Here is a 22,008-nt window from a genome sequence, read left to right on the forward strand (position 1 = left end):
TTTTATTTTTTAATTTTGCAAGCTTTAGATAGAGTATTTGATTTAATTATAACTAAGCAACAAACTAACAAGTTTCAATACACCCAATGTCAGTTGAGGTACTTGAAGAACTTCTCTGTTCTAACAATAATATTTGCCATCGGCTATCGCCTCAGTCTAGCTTCTCTTTCTGGTTAATTGTTGATTAGTAATAGTAAACAGATATATGACATAATCCCTGCAAAGTTTCCAAGAATATTCAACAAAATATTCAAATGAAGCTGACAGTTGCTCATGTTGCTTTAAATACATTTCGTTAATGTTTTATAGTGCACAACAATTTGATTTATCCTATTTCATTTATTTGACTAACCGTTGTGTATACTTAGGGTCAAGGCCGCCATATGAATTATATTTGAAAATTATGCTATAAAATAATTGTATATATAAAAAAGAAAAAAAAAATAGATATATAAACAATATATGTGTATCGTAATCGACATGTAAAAAACATAAAAATTCATACTATATATTTATATAGATAAATGTATAATAATCAAAGAAATGCCTATTAAATTTTTTTTTTTTTTTTTTGATCTACTGAATGGAAAACAATGGGAGAAGAAAAAGTAAAATTGTTTACATTTTTGATGAAACATTAAAAATTATCAATTTAAAAAATTAGAATATAAATTTATAATAAATATATGAAAAAATTCATTTATTTGTATAAAGAAGCCGAATAAAAAAAAATTTTTTTAATTGAAAAGGTAATTAGCTATAAAAATTAAATAAAATATGAAATTGAATTAACAAGTTTTATATTTTAAATACATAAATTATTTTTTAAAGTTCTAGAGTTCAAAATAAATTTTAAAAATATTTATAAAATATGTATGTCTATATGAATATCATTAGAATTATTATATATACCTATAAATAATATATTACTTATTTCAATTTAAAAAAGATCACTCTAAAACGTTACACATTTCATATGCCAGCCAACACTCGCCTAGGGTATTTCAACAATAGCTTGGAATTGCTCACGCACACAGCTCCAATTGGAGGCGCACGTAGACCAAACTCTAACCAGTCCGCCGTGCCGGACTGGACCGGAGCGGAATTGATGCGCAGCGCGGCGCGGCGCAAGCTTTTCGACAATCCTATAAGTAGACTAAGAAGCGCTGCGATCGCGTTTAGTGCGTCGCGTTTGCTCTACGAGGCAGCTGGCAAAAGCGGAGCTACGACTTTCGGTTTCTATTGGCCAACGAGTTTGCAAGTTAGCGTGACGCTTTGATGTTTTAAGTGGAAGTGGAAGTGCCACACCAAGTGAGTGAAGTTACCAGTAAAACATATTCATATACATATATATAAATATATCTATCATATATGAGTGTGCGTGTGTGTGTTTGTGTGAAAATGACAATAGGAAATCGCAACCGGGGTTTAGCTTAAAGAAAAGATAAATTGAACACAAATGCTGTAAGCGTTGACAAGTGGAGCCAAATTTGAAAGCTGGCAAAGACCATAAAAAGGCCGCCTAAAACTTGGCCAAATGCTGCAACAACAACAACGACGACGTTAACAAAACAAAACTAGTTAAAGTGCAATGCACTTCATACCGCTTGTGAGTTATTTGCCATTGCAAGTGAGGCGTGAAAAGGCAGCTAAAAACGCCAACATTGAAAGGCTTTTGACAAGTGCAGAGCAAACAAATGGAGGCGTGGCAGACACACAGCAGCAGCAGCAGCAGCAGCAGCTGCGGCAACCGTAACGCCTCACCTGCCACACCTCTATACGCATAATTTATAGATCTCAAATTGGATATCAATCGCTCCGCTGTTGCAATGACAAAGCAAAACAAAAATATCCACAAAATATTCAAATGAAAACGAAATCGCCAATACATAAAAGACTTGCTAAAATATTTGATCAAATGTCATAATTTATGCAGTCCGCAACTTTCTACAGACTTTTAGCTGTAAATACTACAATATATATATATATATATATATATTTAACATTTGTGCGCTAATGAATAGAATCTTTTGTGTGTCTGCTGCATTTGCAAAATGCGCAAAAAAAAAAAAAAAACAAAAATAAAACACAATTTCGATTTCGATTTCGCCTTCAGTCGTGCGCAACGTTGCCTTGAAAAGCAGCTAGAACAATGTGGGCCACAAGTGGCTGCTAAGGGCGGCGCTGCCGGTGGGCGTGGAGCGGCAAAAAAAAAAAAACAGAAAACAAACTAACGTTAGACAACTCAATGGAAACGAAAAGCTTGTAGCCTTTCAGTGTGTACAAAGCGAAGCCATGGAACAGTTTTCTTTCTTCCCAAAGCGAGAGACTTGAATAAATTATAAATAAGTGAAATGATATATACATTTTACTCATGTTACAAAGGGATGCACAAGACGGTGGCAACAAATTGAAGAAAATTTATAGAAATTTAAAAAGCTATATAAAATAAATATATATAAACATATAAATATTAAATATATATAAAATGATTATATAAATATATGTGCAAAATATGATAAAAGGCTTTATAAATTTTATAAAATCATATAAATTGTCAGTATAAATTTTCAGTGCTAAATATATACAGCTGTAAAAAATAAAATAACACCACTGGCAAATTCAAAGTTTAAAAAATTCTCCTCGATGCATTTATTGTTTGATTGATCTACTTATTTTTTTTTTTTTATATAAGCACAAAGCAATAAATTATTGCAATAAATAACAATTATCACAAAAACATTCAACGTTTTTATACCTTTAAAAAATTCTCAAAAAAGTTGAAAAAAAAAAAAAAAAAAATGCAAATGGTGCTATTTTATTTTTCACAGCTATATGAATATGAATAATAGATAAATGGCTTAAATATATTTCCATATACATATATAATATATTTAAAGCTGCACGACAAGGCTATGATTAAAAGACGTTAAATTAGTCATAGTTGGCTTTAATTGTCCAAAGTTGTTCAAGTTGCATTAAATCATTTAATTTTAAATGCTTTATCTAATTTAAATAATACTTTTATTACATAAAACACGCAATTATATACACAATAATTATACCTACAATTATATATATACAGTTATGTACACAATAATTGTTACATACATATGTAAACTCTCTCAGCTTAAAAGTCATTTGCTTTTCGCACTCTTCGTAAGAGACTTGCTACAATTTCAACTATCACAGTTTGCCAACTCAAGCACAATTTCTTACAGTGCATAGGCGTCGTTGTTTATTCTTTTCATAATAAAGACGCGACAATTGAAATTGCTGGCGCATTGGCTAAGCAAAGTCAAAGTCAAGCAGCGGCCTGGCCCAGCGAGGAGACAAAGCACTTAAACAGCTGTGTGAAGAAGCAGCAGCAGAAGCTGCAGCAGCAGCAGCAAAGGCTGCTTGACATTTTGGTTTTCTTTTCTTATATGCTTGTTTTGGGGGGCAAGCGCAAGGATTATCACTCAAGTTCATTATGAGGCATGCCCCGATAAGATGTATGTGTGGTTGACTAGCTTGTGGTACACAGAGCTCAAGTGCTGGACGGCTGGGCTGAAGGTCGTCGTTTGTCAAGGCAAGGGCAAGGATATAAGCTCAGAAGCATAATGCCAAGATTGTGTGTATATACACACACACACACACACACACACACACTTAGAGATTGAGCTATAAAAATTGTGTGCGGCAAATGGGATTTAAATTACCAGCGCACAGAAGTTGCAAGTTAGGAGCAGGCGCAGAGAGCAAGAGAAAGAGAAAGAGAGTAGGAAGGAGAGAGAGAGCGCGCGACAGTGGCAGCGACACGCGGCGTATGAGCAATATCTCAATATTGCTCATACGCAGCGTGCCACCAAATCACGCTTTGAAGTGTATAGACGCGTATATATGAGCAAATATCTGTATGTATGTATGTATATATATGTACATATATATAATATATGTATATATATACATTTATACTGAATGCCTTTTGTTAGCCACTTGAATTTTATTGGCCCCACGCACATGCACACACAAACTCACACACAGAGACACACACTTTAACAATGCTGCTGCTCTGTATTGAGTTAGGTCTTTGAGTTTTGGGCTAAAATCAAATGTAAACTGCTTGAGCGTAGCTTTGGGGCTTTTATTTGCCAGCTTTTTGGGCCGCATATTAAGTTTGTTTTATTTTCTCATTGTTGTTGTTGTTGCTCTTATTGCATAGGCATTTTGGTAAATTGTTCATTGTTTGCCTGCTCCCGTTGAGTGCACTGCATTTGGGCCCGAAAAAAAAGCGTCTCTCATGGGACATTGGGTCGCGCGTCTGGGCCAGAAACTTGTAGTTGACATCCGCACATTTATGGCCACATGCAGTATTTATGTTCGTGCATAAATATTGTGTTTACCCAGCCCTAACCTTCTATTATTTAAATATTGACAGCTAACTTTATTGTTTGCCTGCTGAGACAATGCGGCACAGTGAGACTGTAGGAGCTGCTATAAGCACAGCATCTTTATAAATGATCAAATAATACATGTTCTCAGCGCTTCTTTATTTAACTTGACAATTGTCGTTTGCCCAAGCAATTCGCATCGCTGAGCTACCTTATTTGCACTCAGTTATATAACATTATGAACAGCAGCATAGTTGGATTGTGTTTATAATAATTGAAAAAAGAAAAAAGAAAAAAAATAAAATAAAAAAAGAAAGAGAGAGAACAACTTTTTGCTAAAGTTTTTCATAAAGTGCATGGAAATTATAATGCCAACTCATCTGGAATAAGTGACAGCCGCAACAGCTTTCGTAAGTTTTGCACAGCAAACAACTTGAAATACATTTCATCTCATCTTTTTAGTTTTTTGTTTTGTTTTTGTTTTTGTTTTTGCTAGTTTTTCTCCAGTTCTCAACTCAAGTGGGCGGCAAAAGTGGCGTCGGCGTCGGCGGCGGCGGCTGCGTAACTTGTTCAAGTTTTTGCTTAACATTTTCCAACCATTTACAGTCGTAATCTCTCAGTGCTCTAGGGTTTTAGGGTCCGTTTCTATATGCCATTTTGTTTTTATATAGTTATATAATGAACTGAGTTGATAAAATCTTTCATTCAGCTTGCAGACAATCACAATACTCTGTCTCTTTCCCTCGAATGGCACATTTTAAGCTAACATCAATTTTAATGGCTTTAATACTATTACACTGTGTTTTCAGCACATACAAGTTCTAGATAAAGACGTAACATTGCACAAGCCAACGCTAATTGCGTTTTTCTTTGCAATTTTCACGATCTCAATATAGCTTATTTTAGTCGGAATGCTAATTGAATTACGAAAATGTTACATATATTCTACTATCGTATTCTATTTTATTCTACTGTCACTCCATGTATTATTAAATGATTTGAATTTAATAAACTTGCAGAGTTTTAGTGATATTTTAGGTATTAATTATTGTAATATTTTAGTATATTTTAAAATATGATTATACCAATTTTAAATTAAAACTTTTTTAAAATTTTTCTATTTTTATCATATATATTTTTGTTTTATATATTTTATATTAATGTAAATTCTCAAAATATAATAATGAAAACTAAAAAAACAAAGGTGCGAGCTTTGTTTTTTTTTTATTTTTATTATTAAATTTTTTCCTTTTTATATTTTAAATTTACATTTGTATGTTATTTTTTTTTAAGATATGTTTTTTTTTAAAACATTTATAAAAATTTTTAATTTTAATTTATTAATTAAAAAATTCTTTAATAATAGTTAGATGATATTTTTAAATTATTATTATTCTTTTTTTTTTTTGTATTGAATTTGATTTTATTTTCAATTTGAATTCAACTCGAATATTTTTATTCTTCTAAAATAATATTAAATTTGAACCAAATTTTGTATTCAGGTTATTGAATATTTTATCACATTAATTTATAAAACTAGGCAGCTAAAAAAAAAAATCCGATTCTAGTGTCAGATATGCGTAGCGTTATTGCCTAAATTCATAAAATATTCCACTGAATAATGTAAAACAAATATTCTTTCATTTCAATTCTCATGAGTTCATCTAAAGTATACATACATATATAAGGAGTTTTCAATCAGCTCTAAACAGTTTAAATATATATATGTATATATTTACAATTCTAGTGCTGTCTAGGTGACTGAGCGCTACCCTTTCACACCTCTCACTCACTCCACTCTGCGCAAACACAGTCAAACACATTATCTCGCTGCTCTATGCGATTTTCATAAAATGCAAATGAGACTGGCTCCCACTCAAACCTGTTACTACCTGTTACTGCATGATTCCACATGCTTCTCGTAGCTACGTTCATAACGAACTTCCATCGCTCTTTGCCTTTCAGCACAGCCGAACAACGACAGAGAATTGAACAACAACAACAGAAAATATGTCAAGCTTGAGGAAGACCACAGCGGCGCTGATAAAGCGCACCAACTACTCCGCAACGTCGACGCTGTTGCCCCGAGCTGGCGGCGGTGCGGCCGATGCAGGAGCCGCACCACATGACGGCGTGGGCGTGGCAACGGAAATTGAAAAATCTTTGGCGTCTGGAGCGATGCAGCGACAGCGACAACAACAACAACAACAACGAATCGAATCTGCCATCAGCAGGTGAGTGTTGACAGCTAGCAATACCTGCTGCATACTCTGACATACAATTTGCAACAGCAACACAACAGCAGCAACAACAGCAACAACAGCAGCAGCTGCCACAGCTACAACAACAACAAGCGCAACAGCGACAGCTACACCTGCTGTGCGTCCCTATGAGGAGGTGCCCGGGCCTTATCCATTGCCATTGATTGGCAATTCATGGCGCTTTGCGCCACTAATTGGTTAGTTAAACATGCGATTCAGCACAAACACACACACACACACATACACATACAGAGTATCGTTTAACACATATACAAACGATTTTCATAGGCACGTACAAAATTAGCGACCTCGACAAGGTAATGCACGAGCTGCATATCAACTACGGCAAAATGGCCAAAGTGGGCGGACTCATTGGGCATCCGGATTTGCTGTTTGTGTTCGATGGCGATGAAATACGCAACATATTCAAAAAGGAGGAGGCCATGCCGCACAGGTAAGCATGCCATGCCCACTCAATGTGTGTGTGGGGGGGGGGGGGGGGCGTTAAGCCCAACCGAGCAAACATTTTCACATGCATATTTGAAAATCCGTAACAGGAGCTTTAAACGGAGCTTATTATTAAATTATTAGCTTGCAACGGGCATGGCAATTTCAGGCAGTGCTGAGAGAGTGCTGAGAGTGTGTGTCTATATACATATAGAATTATAGTTTTGGGCTAAAGTGAAGCTTATTTGGATTTGTGTAAGGGAAATTGCAAGAACGAAAGCAAATTGCTGTAAATTAAATGTAAAGTTTGTTTTGGGTTGTAAATAATATGGCTAGCAAACGAAAGGGCTGAAAGATATGATAGAGGGTTTATAGAATAGATTTGCCTTTCAATTGAATTGAGTTTCTACTATATTAATATTTTTTATAAATATAAATTATTTTTTATATGCATACATTTTTATAAAATATAATATAATATTTTTTATAAATATAAATTATTTTTTATATGCATACATTTTTATAAAATATAATATAAAAAATATAAAAATTTCACTTATTTATATTAAAAATAATTTATTTATGTAAAAAACAAATCAATTCAATTTTAATCAAGCTCGTTGACAGCTAAAATAATGCAAAACTAAGCACAGAGAGAGTAACTAAAATAATCAATATATATGAATATATAATGCATATGACTTTAAGCTTTAGCTCTCAAACATAAATGTAGTATTACATAATAGTTTCTGCTACGCAGCCAAAGCGAAATTACAGCACAGCAATTGCAGCTTAAGCTGGCTCGAATAACTGCAGCCTAATTGACATATGTAATTTAATGCATGGCTGCATTCAAGCAGACGTCACTGTAATATAATACAGCCCACACACAAGCAGACGCACACACACACAGCATTCATACGATATCCTTTTACATAGCATCGATTTAATGCGCCTGTGCTTGTATTATTTATGCGCACATTGCATTAAATTCATAATTAAATTATTTCAGTGTGCATAGAAGCAAAGGATTTGCCTCCTGTTCGGCATTCTGCTTGATAATTAGTTGTAATTATAATGCCGTTTGGCCAAATTACGTGCACAATTTGGCCAATTAGAATGTGCGTGTGTGTGTGCGTAAGTGAGTGTGGCAGTTGATTAAGAGCTGCTCGAAATATTTGAGCCTAAAATTTTGAGCAAAAATGAAAACCACAAAAAAAACTTTCACTAGGCCTACAAAAAAACCGCAAAAAAATGTAAAAAAAAAATTATGAAAACAAAAAAATAAAAATGTATATATATATAAGATAAATATATATATATATATATCTATACAAATATGTATAAAAAAAAAAAAAAAAATGTAAAAAATGTATTTGAATGCGAATAAACTAGGCATATTCAAACATATATATTTTTTAATCTTTTTTTTAATTATGAATTTGTATATATACAAATTTGTTTTGATATAAAATAATGAAATAAATCTTTTTTTTTCTTTTTAAGTATGAATTTATATATGTACAAATTTGTTTTTCATAACAAGAAAGCCAGCTCTTGGGGCTAGCTTGTTAAACTTTCTTTTATTCAACGCGTTGGTTGTCTTTTATTTCTGTTTTTTTTTTTTTTTTTTTTTTTTCTATTTTTTTGCGTGTTCATTTGGCCATGAACCAATTTCTGTGCAGAGCGCAAAAAAAAAAAGATAAATATAAAATAATAAGCATCCAATAGACGCGTCGAAAACAAACTGTAAAAAAATGTAGTTGACTTTTAAAGCTTATATTCAGCAAGTCATCATGGGAGGGGGAGAGCAAGAGATAGAGAAAGAGAGAGAGAGCGAGCGAGAGAGATGTGCACATACAAAGTATAGATAATAAATTGACATAACAAGCAAATGCGTTAAGGTGAGCAAATGTTTAAAGATTGAAAGATTGATGAATGCGGCGTCGCTAATTGACTGATATATGTGCAGAAAACAAACAAAAATGTATACACATATATATATAAAGACATACATATATATATGTGTGACTGACTGATTGATGAAGACATTCAAAGTAAAACTTTACGCCTCGCGTGTGGCCCGAAACAGCAGTAGAAAACGTAGAAAGAAGCTAAAATCTTTGTTGTATCTTTTTTATGTCTCACATAACTTTAGAGAGCAAAAGTGTGTGTGTGTGTGTGTGTGTGAAAGATATATAAAATATACATAAACTTGAAATTAGATGCACAGTTGTTATTGTTAGTCTTATTGTTGTTGACAGTCGTTAAAGAGACAAAACGCAGACACATTGTCTAGCCAATTGTGGCCAGCAATTCAGCTGGCCAACTGGCTGCAGCTTATTGGCCTACAATTTCGAAATCTATCTGCAACTCACGTCGGCGGCTTACACATGTTCGAGAGCAAAAGAAACACGAAACATAAAAATATGCATAAATAGATAAATTTGTTGAAATTTATTTCAGCGCTGCTCTTTGAAAATTTTGTTTTTAATTTACGCCCAATTCTGGCATTTGACCTTTGACTGAACTGGTCGATGAGCTCAGCTGTCAGCGTTGCATTAACCTAAATTAAATGCACATTATAAATTATCCAAATATTTTACATAGCGCTTTAGCGGGAAGCAGACGACTAGACGGCATTCATGTAAATGAAATGCATAAAAATACTTTAAATAGGCGACTGAAAGATGCTGTGGAAATGTCAGTCAAATCTTCCAATTGCAATTTGATAAAGAGAGTTCTTAAATTTCTTCTGTCTAAGCTCAGTGAGTGCAAACAAACTTTGCTAAGCTGCCTCATTAGCAGCAATAATGAGCATGGGCACGAACATGATACGATAATAATCATAATGAGTATTATGATGGATGAGTATGATTAAAATTATGCATGGACTTATGATTTGTCTGTTGAAGATAATCAGGCGATTAACCCACCTAATTCTAAATATTAACTAATTAAATAAATGTGAACTATATGCTGAACATATAGTAAATACTATATCAATTCAGATATGACATCTAGAGCATAGAACAGATCAACTCTATAAATAATGATTATAATATAATAAAAATATTTGAAGGAATATAGGCGATAGTTCAATAAGTTTATCGTCAGAGAATCATAATTATATTTTAGTTATACCCCAGATCATAAAACTCTCGAAGTTCCACTAATTTCATCTCTTCTTCTCTGGACAACAAAGGTTTAGTTAATCTATGAGCTCATTTCAAGACAGAACAGGTTTGCTGCATGAATAAAAATTAAATTCAGGAGTAATCAAAAACTGTTTTAAGCCAAAGAAAGAAGCAAAAGATGTAAACAGCTAAGTATTTAATATGCTTAGCTAAGCACAAAGTAAACTTCTATTCTATTCTTTTTTTTTTTTGTGTGTGTGCAGAATATTGAAGAATATATTTCTCAGACTATAAATTGCATTTAAATAGAATGATGTTAAAATAAGCTTTAAAGTAGCTTATATAATCTGAGATACACTTTTTTGGTGTATAGCTATAGAGAAATATATATATAATATATACATGTAGATGTAGCTAAGCAGCTCTAAATGAATGTAATATATTGAATATGTGAATATATGAATATAAACGATTTAAAATATGCTCGCACGAAGAAAGATCTCCAGTTTTAAATAGAGATTTAATTTGAAAGATTTCAATGATGTTCAGATTTTGCTATCTTTGAGCAGGCAACACAACAAAAGAGAATACATTTAAAAAGAAAGTTGATTTGCAAAAACAAGCAACAAAACAAAATCTCAACAATTTCTAAGTAAACTCTTAACGAGCTGCTATAAAACGCAATTTTGCAAGAAAAATCATTAAAACATTGTTGAAAAGAAAGGCCGCCGCAATCTAGCCTGAATACCCCCAATGTGCGTGTGTGAGTGTCTAAATAAAGTCATATGAGTTTTGTTTTATGCCATTTAATTGAATATTGTTGCCTGGGGCAACGAGCCCAGCAAATAGACAAACAGACATGTGTGAGTGCGAGTGTGTGTGTGCATGTGTGTGTGTAATAGAACCTACTAAGCGCGACACCCTATCCCAACAGCCCACACTTGGCTATAAAATGCGAAGTCGTAAAACAAAATAAAATGCGACTATTTATATAGCGACATGCGAATTTATACAAGATACACAAATGTATCTGTATCTTGTTGTTGTTGTTGCTTGTTTTGTCTCACGCGAGCATTTGGTAACTGAATAATGTAAGGCACAAGCCATGTTTAGAGAGAGTCAAACAACTTGAGCCCATTTGACATCATGTTCCTTAAAAAGCATCAAATTGCGCATACGCCGCATTGCCGGCTCATCAAATATACACACATATATACATATGTACATATTCTTGTGTGTGTGTGCTTGTCACTTTATACATGTATATGTTTTGCTTCTTGGCAGACCCTCGATGCCTTCGCTGCGACATTATAAGGGTGAACTGCGCCGCGACTTCTTTGGCGATGTGGCTGGTCTAATTGGCGTGTAAGTATTACGTTTGCATTTGGCAACGTTTCACTCACACATTCTGCATCTCACCTCACCTCACCTCACCTCTACACCCACCTGCACACAATTAGGCACGGTCCCAAGTGGGAGGCATTTCGCCAGGAGGTGCAACAAATTTTGCTGCAACCGCAAACGGCCAAGAAGTACATACCCCCGCTGAATGATATAGCCAGCGAGTTTATGGTGCGGTAAGTTAGTCGTCAGCTCCTTGGCACCTGCCCAGCCTCAGCTCACATTTACCGTTTTATAGCATAGACGAGATGCGCAACGAGCAGCAGGAGCTGCCTGACAATTTTCTGCACGAACTGTACAAATGGGCGCTCGAATGTAAGCCACGATGATGTTTATAGGCGCAAATAGTTGGCCACATAAAAAAGGATTTTTTTCTCTTTTTTTCCCGCTCTCTCCTGTTCTTTGTTTGGCCTACGTCCTTGCAGCGGTGGGCCGTGTTTCGCTGGACACACGACTGGGCTGTTTGTCACCGGAGGGCAGCGCTGAGGCACAGCAAATTATTGAGGCCATCAATACGTTCTTCTGGGCGGTGCCAGAGCTGGAGCTCCGCATGCCCCTGTGGCGCCTCTATCCCACGAAGGCCTATCGCAGTTTTGTGCGCGCCCTGGATCAATTTTCTGCGTAGGTTGCGACACGCCTCCCATTTCACATCACATTTATATACATATATCTTGCATTTCAATTGATGGATTTAGCATTTGCATGAAGAACATCAGCCAGACGATGGACAAGGCCGACGCGGACCAGGCCAGCGCGATAGCCAAAAGCGAGGCAGACATCTCCATTGTGGAGCGCATCGTTCGCAAAACCGGCAATCGAAAGTTGGCAGCTGTCTTGGCCCTGGATCTGTTTCTCGTGGGCGTCGATACGGTGAGTAATTGTTGCCAATAGTTGCATAAAGTCGAAAGCTTTCGCGAAATTGCACCACTTGAAATATATGTATATATATATATAGTATCTAGTATAGCTTAAGGGTATTCGATACGAATTTGCATTCTGATTGGAGTGGCGCAGCTATCTGATTTGCATTCCAATTTGAATGACTTAAATTGGCTTTGTTTGCACAACTCGAACTTAAGTTCTGATACGCCATTTCCCTGATTGATTTGTAATTCCTGAAGCAGGATTCCAGTCAATTATTTTATCTACTATTTACTTTCATTTGACCCGTTAGTGTTTACAAGGGATGATATAGGTTTATGGTGATATTTAAGAGTATATTGACAATAATAATATAACAAAAATTAGTTTAAAAATTTATATAAATAATAAACAAATTTGGTATGCAATAGTATTAAAAAATCTATTGAAATTACATTATCATGAAGAACATAATTTAATTTTTATATTTAAAAATGTCAAATAATCATTATAATGTAATTTATGTATATATTGAATTTATTATTATTATTATTATTATTATTATTATTATTTATTTATTTTTTTTATTGCGGCTTCTGTCTTTGACTCTATAGCGCAGTCATCGTTAACAAATTATTATTATTTTTTTAAATTTATTTTATTTATAATTTTAAATTTATTTTTTATTTATTTATCTTTTAATTCATTTTATTTTATTTATTTATTTATTTATTTTTTTTTTTTTTGGGTAATATTAAAAATAAAATATATATATTTTTTAAATATTCCCGTTTGTTGTCTCTCCTTCTTAATATATTTTCTGATGAATAAAATATTTAAATTAAATTCTGGCTATGAATACAAAGAATTGAATATTTATTTATCACTTTGTTTTCCCTTTCTATTCTAAAATTTTGTTTGGCATTTGTAAAAGGTTTATCAGCTTACAATTCCCTTTAATTTACGCCTATATTTACACACAAACACGCCGACTAAATGGCAAATGAATAGATAATAGATAGCATCGTTTTTTCCATTTACATTTTCACTTCATATCCATGGCATTAAAAATGAACGACAAATAATGGCTGATTGTACTATATATTTGCTGTAATCTAAAAGAGATAATCGAATGACACAATCATTATTGCCATTACGCCAAGCTATAAATTAAGCTCATTAAGTAATTAGCGCACAAGTTGTGAAACACATATAAGAGTATATACATACATATATATATATATACATATATAACTAACTTTAACCCCGTTTTTGCAGACCTCGGTTGCCGCCTCGTCAACCATTTATCAGTTGGCCAAGAATCCGGATAAGCAGCAGCGTTTGTTCGAGGAATTGCAGCGCGTGTTCCCAACGCGCGATGCCCAGATCAATCAGCATGTCCTCGAGCAGATGCCCTATATGAGAGCGTGCGTCAAGGAGACGCTGCGGTAGGTCCACTAGTGATATAAACCCACACACAGGCACTCTATATAGCTGCTCTCTCTCTCTCTCTCTCTCTCTCTCTCTCTGTCTCTACCTTTACAGGATGAAGCCGGTGGTCATTGCAAATGGACGCAATTTGCAGGCAGATGCTGTTATCAATGGCTATCATGTGCCAAAGGGCGTAAGTGGGCGTGGTTGCCACCATAGACAATTTTTTACTCTCTTTGTCTCTCTTTCTGTTTCCTATGCAGACGCACGTCATCTTTCCACATCTGGTGGTCTCAAATGATCCTACATATTTCCCGGAACCCAAACGTTTTCTGCCCGAGCGCTGGCTCAAACAGGGCACAGGTATGTGTGAAAAGAGGGCGTGGAAATAGTTTTTTTTTCCTTTCTATTTTTCATTTACAACTTTTTCATTTCAGCTGAGGGCTGCCCGCATGCGGGCCAGAAGATACACCCCTTCGTAAGCCTGCCTTTTGGCTATGGACGTCGCATGTGCGTGGGTCGGCGTTTCGCTGAAATCGAGTTGCATACGCTGTTGGCCAAGGTAAGGACAGAGGGCGAGAGAGGGAGAGCGAGAAAGGGGGAGAGTGTGATATGAAATTTTAATTGTCTCTTGTTATGGCAGATCTTTCGCAAATACCACGTATCCTATAATTCCGACGAATTCGTTTACCGCGTCAATTCCACGTATATACCTGAATCGCCGTTAAATTTCAAATTGACGCCACGTGAAGAGTGAGGCAAGGAGAAGAAGCAGAAGAAAGAGGCGGAGGCGGAGGAGGAGCAGCAGCAGCAGTAGCCGTTGAGGATTTGCAGCTGTCGCACAACGCGGCGGCTGTGTGATATTTTTAGCAGCACGCATATTTTTTGTTATTGTTACTGTTGTTGTTGTTGTTGTTGCTGCTGCTGTTGCTTTTGCTGTTTGGTTTCCATTTGCTTGACTGTCACGCGTTTGTCTTTTTCTTAATTAAGCAAATGTATCTGAGCCAGGACACTGACAGCAGCGGCAACAGTAGCTTTGTACATATATCTCTATATCTATATCTATATATCTTTGTTCGTATTGTATTCGTGTTAGTCATCAATTCTAGTTTTACTGTACGCAGCCAAAAGTCGTAGTCAATAAAGAGCCTAAAAGTATGCAACGTGTTTTCTGTGTGTGTTTTGTTTATGCTACATTAATCATGCAAGCGCGCGGAATGCAATGGAAGTGGAACACAGACGCACATTGAAACGATTATTCATGGGGATTAGTCTGTTTTATGTGATATAAATGTTGAATTTCATATGCACATGTACCGTTATTTATATACGTGTATGTATATTACATGTGACATATGCTGTGCATGTAATGCCTTTGATGAATATGTGATTAATTGAGGCTGCAGCATTCCGCTTATATTCAAGGTCATGAGAATTAGCAGTAAGCCTTTGATTCATGACTAAATATAATGAATGAGTACATAAATGTTTATACAATTTGTATAGAGTGGTCTATGCTTACTCTAACCTGCATAAATAATTGCGATTATAGCACTCTATATTGATTGGAAGTCTTTTTTTTTGTTAAATTCTTATTTAAACATTTAAGTTATATTATATTATATTATATTTGATTTTTATACCCTGAACCCATTGAAAATGGGAAATCAGGGTATAATGGTTTTGTTGAAATGTATGTAACAGGGAGAAGGAGGCGTGGCAGACCCCACAAAGTATATATATTCTTGATCAGGGTGACGAGCTGAGTTGATTTGGCCCTGTCCGTCTGTCTGTCCGTCTGTCCGTCTGTCCGTCTGTCCGTCCGTCCGTCTGTCCGTCTGTCCGTCTGTCCGTATGTATGAACGCGTCGATTTCAGAAGATATAAGAGCTAGAGACTTCAAATTTCTTTTAAAATGTCCGTAATTACAGCGCGCATATCAAGTTTATCATTAAAAATCGATAACTCATCCCGATCTTTTTTTATCGATAAAAAACCTTATCGAAATCCAGTTATAAAATTATATCTTCTACACCTTTATTGCTAGAGTCTCCAAATTTTTAATGTATGCTTATATGCAATTTATACAATTTCGGTTTTTGTTAAAATTTACCCCCACCCTTAAATTCACCCCCTCACCCTCACTTTTGTAAAAAGCGTATTTCAAATACTAGAGACTTGTGCTTTGGCAATTACATGCATATCTATGTTATAATCATAATCTGAAAGTTTCATGAAGATCGTACGTCCATACAAAAAGTTATTAAACAATTAAGTTCTCATAGTAAGCGCACACTGCAGCCCATGCGTGTTTATGCGTGGGTGCTTGTGTGTGTATGTGTTTGTGTATGTGTGTGTATGTGTGTGTGTGTATGCGTTTGTGTGAGTATGCGTGTGTGTTTGTGTATGTGTGTCTGTATGCGTGTGTGTGTATGTGTGCCTGTGTGTGCGTACGTGCCTGTCTGTGTGTGTGTGTGCGTGTTTCTTGTGTAAGCTAAAAGTCGCGAAAAATTATTGAAATATCTATTGCTCCAAGGGTTCAGGGGATCTCGTAGTCGAGCAGTCTCGACTAGAGCTTTCTTACTTGTTATTATATATTTTTATAGCTTATGAGCTGTGTATTATAAATATATATGTACATATATATTTAAATTTATAATGCAACGTATTGTTCATTTGCTGTGAAGCTTGTTGCTCGTACTGAATAAGAAAACATTTTTTTTTATTAATATATTATAATTATTAATAATCCCATATATAATTAGCTGTTGCTAACTATATTTAGAAACCTTATTTCTCAAACTGTATTGGATATTTTTTTTATTTATAAGAACTTCATCCTCAGCTATATAGAACAAGCTTTACCCGTTTTCTTACAAAAAAGTCCAAGAATGATTTATAAATAGGCCTAGGCTTGTCTACCTCAAGTATGTTTGCGTAGCAATAAAAGACAAAATGCGCTAAATTTTCATATTCTTCATAAGAAAATTCCATAACAGCGCTACGATATGCAGCATAGAGCAAAGGGAAGTCTGTGAAATCTTCTCAGTTCATAGCCCTTATCAAGACAATCTGTTTCACTTCACTCACAGCTCCGCCACCATTGCCTACAGGTAATTTCTATAAAGAGGTACAAATCAAAGGCGCTACTCACTATTTAGCGGAATCATTCAATTGATATTCGTTGCTGCGCGAGAAGCACTCCTGTACGCCGGCGTCCAGCCAAAGCCGCTTCATGGCAGCCAGCAGCTCCTCTGAGAAGGGTTCGGTGTCGTGCATGCGTTGGCACACATCGAACACCATTTTCGCATCGCTCTACAGAAAACAAGAGAGAGAGGGAGAGAGAGAGAGTGAGAGAGTCAGATTAGATAGATAAATGGAATGCATTAGAATGGAATTGCTATTCGACTCACCTCCCGTTCATTATTGCTATACTGAATACTAAGATTTGGCATGGCTCGCAATATTGCAACTAATGATTGTATTGTGTTGCTGTAGACAACCGGTCGATATTGTTTAAAGTCCTCCGCAGTGAACCCGCTCTCGTGAATGATTTTCATTTGTTTGACTATTGTGCTTTTGCCCGATTCACCGGCGCCTGTAAATAAAGAAGCAACAAATATACAGAAATAAGATAAGACGCACATGCTACAAAGATATCACGCTTGGCCATAGTTTTGCAAGCTGCTGACATGGCACAAGAAATACCCTTGGGTTAGCATAAATAGAAAACCTAAGGAGAGTCATACAATGTTATTGAAGGTTCGATTCAAATGGAATGTATAAATATTTTTGTTATTTTTAATAATAATAATAAATAGCGCTTGGTATGGAGAAAATAGAAATTGTGGAAGTGTCATTTGGCATAAGGAACTTAGCATAATGTTTCAGATTTTATTTGTAAATTTTAAAATTTTTAAATATATGTTATATGTATTGTAGTGTGTGTGGAGTTGGATTTACTATTAATTAATTTTAAAGAAAATTTAAAAAAAAAAAAAACTTGAGCTTAACAAATTTTGATAAATAATAAAATATTAATTGAATTATATGTTTCAGTTTCTATAAGCAAAAAACTTTCTGGGTTTTGGTTTTTGGTTGTTGCTAATATAATATTTTCTGACTTTTATTGAACTGTTGATTTATTATGATACATTTGTTGTTAAGCTTATTGCTCAATTGAATTTAAAAAAAAAAAAAAATGTTATCATTTATTATAAAATATTTTATTTACAAAAAAAAAAGGGAAAAAAAAACAAGCCTTGCTTCTGTTTTATTGAACTGTTGCTAAATATTATAAATTTTTAGAATAGGATTGAATACAACATTTTTTAGGATTCAGATAGTTTATACTGTTCCATCTATATATTGACAGATGGAATTCTGTTTTATTTCTATATGACAGATATAAAATAAAATTAATACACACAAATAAATATCTACTGTTTTTTCTCAACTTTTACTCAATAATCTTCCCAACTTTACATAAAAGAGAAAACGACTTTACCAATCAAAACTATCTGATATAATTCAGACTTAAATAAAAAGCCAAACTACCCCACAAAGCAGTGGCGTAGGGTATCTTTTCGCTATGGCAAATCGCCCCAAGCCAGTGTGTGTCTGTGTGTGTGTGTGTGGCAAAGATGTAAAGTGCAAAATACAGAAGGCGTCTGATTATGTGCAGTGACGCAAAACGCACTCGGGGCACTTTTTCACTGTGGGCGTTACAGGGGCGGTCAATGAGGCGGGGCGGGGCGGTGCTGGGCAGGGCGGGGGAGGTTATAAATATTTATGCACAGATTACAAGTGCATAGTTCGTAGTTGTTGAGCTAAATGTGTGCGCTTTGTATTATACAAGTAGAGCTTAATGGCCTTTAGCACACACACACACACACACACTGAGAACGTTATCGTGATTATCATTATCATGATCATCATTATGATTGCCATCATCATAATGGTCATCAGCATCTTATGCTCTTGGCTCGGACTTGTCCGCCGGCTGTAGCACAGCTCTGAACATAACAAAGGCTTAATTGTTGGCTTTAAGTTTTTTCTCTATTCTACTTTGGTTTTTTTTCTGTTTAACTTAGGTGGTCTACGCCCGAAATTGCTCTATTTGGGTCTCAATTGGTGCCTTGTGCCTGGCTTCACTTGCATTAACTAGCCCACTTTGCCTTTGTCTACTGCATTTGCCGTCTAATTTTAGCCGCTTTCATTTTACACAATTTTCTGTGCAATTTTCCCCCCAGTTTTTCATTCTAATTTTCTTTCGTTCTTCACCATAATTGAGTGCGCTTATGTGTATGTGTGTGTTTGTGTATTTGTGTTTTGCATGCACTTGTTGATAATCTGTGCATTTAAGTCAGCTGGAAAATTATTGCTAAAGCGCTTCACAAATTATCTTTGCTAACGATTTTCCGTGAATTTCTATAATTTATGGTACGAATTTTCAATGAAATTCTTTTACTTAATCTGGGGGAAATTTTTGCATTAGAATATTTATTATTTATGCTTATGTTTATTTACCCAAAATGGGAATTTTAGTTAGGGATTTTTAAATTAGTCAAAGTATTGTTTGGGTGTGAAATTTAAAATTTGTATAAGAATACAGCCTTCATCAATTGTAACTCCATTCATGCAACAAAATGGAGTTTGACTCCAGTATCTGGAACCTAGTATCTTGTATCTATATCTTGTATCTGATATCTTGTATCTGATATCCTGTATCTGATATCCTGTATCTGATATCTTGTATCTTGTATCTTGTATCTTGTATCTTGTATCTTGTATCTTGTATCTTGTATCTTGTATCTTGTATCTGTATCTGTATCTGTATCTTGAGACTTTGGTCCCTTAAGATGGATTGTGGCTTGTGACTTGTGGCTTGTGACATATATTTGTCTGGTTGTATCTAGTATCTGGTATCCTGTATCTAGTATCTGGAATCTAGTATCTGGTATCAAGTATCTAGCATCTAGTATTTACTGTCCTGAATCGTGTATCTTGTATTTGTTATCTAGTATCTATATATCAATAGCTATCTCTACAAATCAAGGTCTTAAGCTATCTTAATTCATAGCTGATATCGTATAGTTTCCCTTTTTTGCCATTTATAAACCTATAAATTTCTCCCAAAGACCATAAATATTCTTATAATAAACAACTACTATAAAAAAAGAGTTTAATAATACAAAAACTATTTGATAGGACCTTTAGGGATACATTTTTAATCGCTCAGCTATTTACGGCAAGCCAAAAAGTATTTCCGTTTTTAAACATTCCATATTGTTACGTTCTATATATAGACAAGCTAGACGTTGCCTAGAGAAAGGGTCTTTATAGCACACGCAGCACAAGCCTAACGTGTTGCGGGTCGTTTACATGCTGGACTGTGTCCATAAATTAAGAATGCGCCTTGGAAATTTGTTTAGGTTCCGTTGTTCATTTGAAGAAAACAGTTCAATGCGCTCCAAACGTAATTGTTAAGAAAATTTCTCGATTATAAATATCTATAAGAGTGAGTGTGGGTATGGGTGTGTGTGTGTGTATGTCTGTGTGAATGCATCCATTCAAGAACTATTAAATACAACAATCAACTTGGGAGTTGAGGAACCGAGAACCGAACGAGAAATGTTTTGGCATCAAGCGCAAAGTTTATCTAGCTCGGCTAGTGGAAGACATTGTTTATGACTGCCGGCACGTGAAATTAATGAGATGTTTGTATTGGGGAAGTGAAGGCGAGTGCTTAAAATTTAATGCCTACGTAAATTGCATGAATAGCCAAAGAAAGACGGAGCCAGAGCAAGAACAAGAGAAAGAGCAAGAGCAAGAGCTGGAGAAATAGAGATGAGGTCGAGGTGAGAGTTTAGTTTTTGTTTGATTATTATTTTGAATATGTGCTCGATTTTTGAACAACTCGCACGCACACCGAAGCTTCTTTTAAATAAACATTGTTCTCCAGTATGAGAAAAGTAAGCATAACACATACATACACCCACCCACTTATATATATTTATAAAGAAATGCTGAGCAGCATTTTAACATTTTGTACAAACACGCAAAACTGTCAGAAATTAAATCTTTTGCCCAGGAGACGGACGCTGATATTTGCAAGAGGAAATTAAATGAAACACAAAAATACATACATACATACGTACATATATGTAAACATCAGCAAAATTGCAAATGAAAATGAAATAAAAATTGGAGAGGGAAATGGAAAATGAAATACACACGTAACTGCAAAATGAGAGCAGCGACTGCACAGAGGACCAACTCTTCGAATTACAAACATTATTCATTTGGCTACTAATGTGAAAACATTTGAAAGTGACTTAAAAAAAAGCTTAGGCTAACAGATACCCTATAAATGGAAATGGGAATGTGCGGAGTAGAACTTAGACAAGACTTTACAATTTTTTAAGACTTTTATACAGAACCTTAGCTTCTTACTAATATATGTTATTATTTACTATTCTATATTCATTTTTGTTATTCTTTATTAATTTTTATTATTATCCCTTATACATTTCTTTAAATTTGTACTTTAAATAAAAATGTATATTTCTTTCTGAAAATTATTCTTAAGTAGAGCGAATGAATTAAAAAAAAAAAAAAATAAATAAATAAATAATTAATTAATTAAAAAAAAAAAATAAATAAATACATAAGAAATAGAAAAGTACTAGTAAATATGTTTATTTATTATTATTATTATTTATATATATTCTGCCTTTAAACTGAAGTATTAAAGTAATTTTACTGTCCCAGAGATGTTAAACTTCATTTGCTAATACAATTACAAATTCCATTTCCATTTCACTTTCATTTAAGCTAAAAGCTCAACTTGTTAAGATGTTAATCTAGAAAAACAATCTAAAGAAAAATGAGATAGTTAAGCAGAAACCAGCTCAGGTGTAAAATCGATAAGAGACGAAACTATTTCAATGTTATGCAGTATCTGCTGAGTCCTGCACAAGTCCTGCTTGAGTCATTACGTTTACAGTTAGTTGGACATAATATAATTGCAGTTTGCAATCAACTATTACCGGTGCAGGGCACACATACACACACACACACACGCCCAGTGAGAGGG

The 22,008-nt window shown here is 34.6% G+C and overlaps 2 protein-coding genes across 7 annotated transcripts in view; one reads left to right on the forward strand and one right to left on the reverse strand.

The window, feature by feature from the left end:
• The window catches only part of Galphao (G protein alpha o subunit), a 41,189-nt gene that overhangs the window by 8,021 nt on the left and 11,160 nt on the right, over positions 1-22,008 (reverse strand). For all 6 annotated transcript variants that reach the window (XM_018009667.2, XM_089470174.1, XM_089470175.1 and 3 more), the window contains 2 exons: positions 17,324-17,508; positions 17,065-17,225 (listed from right to left, as the gene is read on the reverse strand). In XM_018009667.2, coding sequence (XP_017865156.1) covers positions 17,065-17,225; positions 17,324-17,508 — 346 coding nt within the window. The remainder of the gene's footprint in view (positions 1-17,064; positions 17,226-17,323; positions 17,509-22,008) is intronic.
• Positions 1,155-15,069, forward strand: Cyp49a1 (Cytochrome P450 49a1). The gene is made up of 14 exons (XM_018009665.2): positions 1,155-1,311; positions 6,339-6,607; positions 6,665-6,831; positions 6,923-7,088; positions 11,503-11,583; positions 11,679-11,795; positions 11,858-11,934; positions 12,045-12,240; positions 12,315-12,489; positions 13,759-13,928; positions 14,026-14,104; positions 14,175-14,274; positions 14,349-14,473; positions 14,555-15,069. The coding sequence occupies exons 2-14, from the start codon at positions 6,384-6,386 to the stop codon at positions 14,666-14,668; spliced, it is 1,791 nt and encodes a 596-aa protein (XP_017865154.1). The 5' UTR covers positions 1,155-1,311; positions 6,339-6,383; the 3' UTR covers positions 14,669-15,069.

Source organism: Drosophila arizonae, chromosome 5, assembly GCF_054131065.1.
Source record: "Drosophila arizonae isolate 15081-1271.41 chromosome 5, UAZ_ARI_1.0, whole genome shotgun sequence".
Lineage (NCBI taxonomy): Eukaryota > Metazoa > Arthropoda > Insecta > Diptera > Drosophilidae > Drosophila > Drosophila arizonae.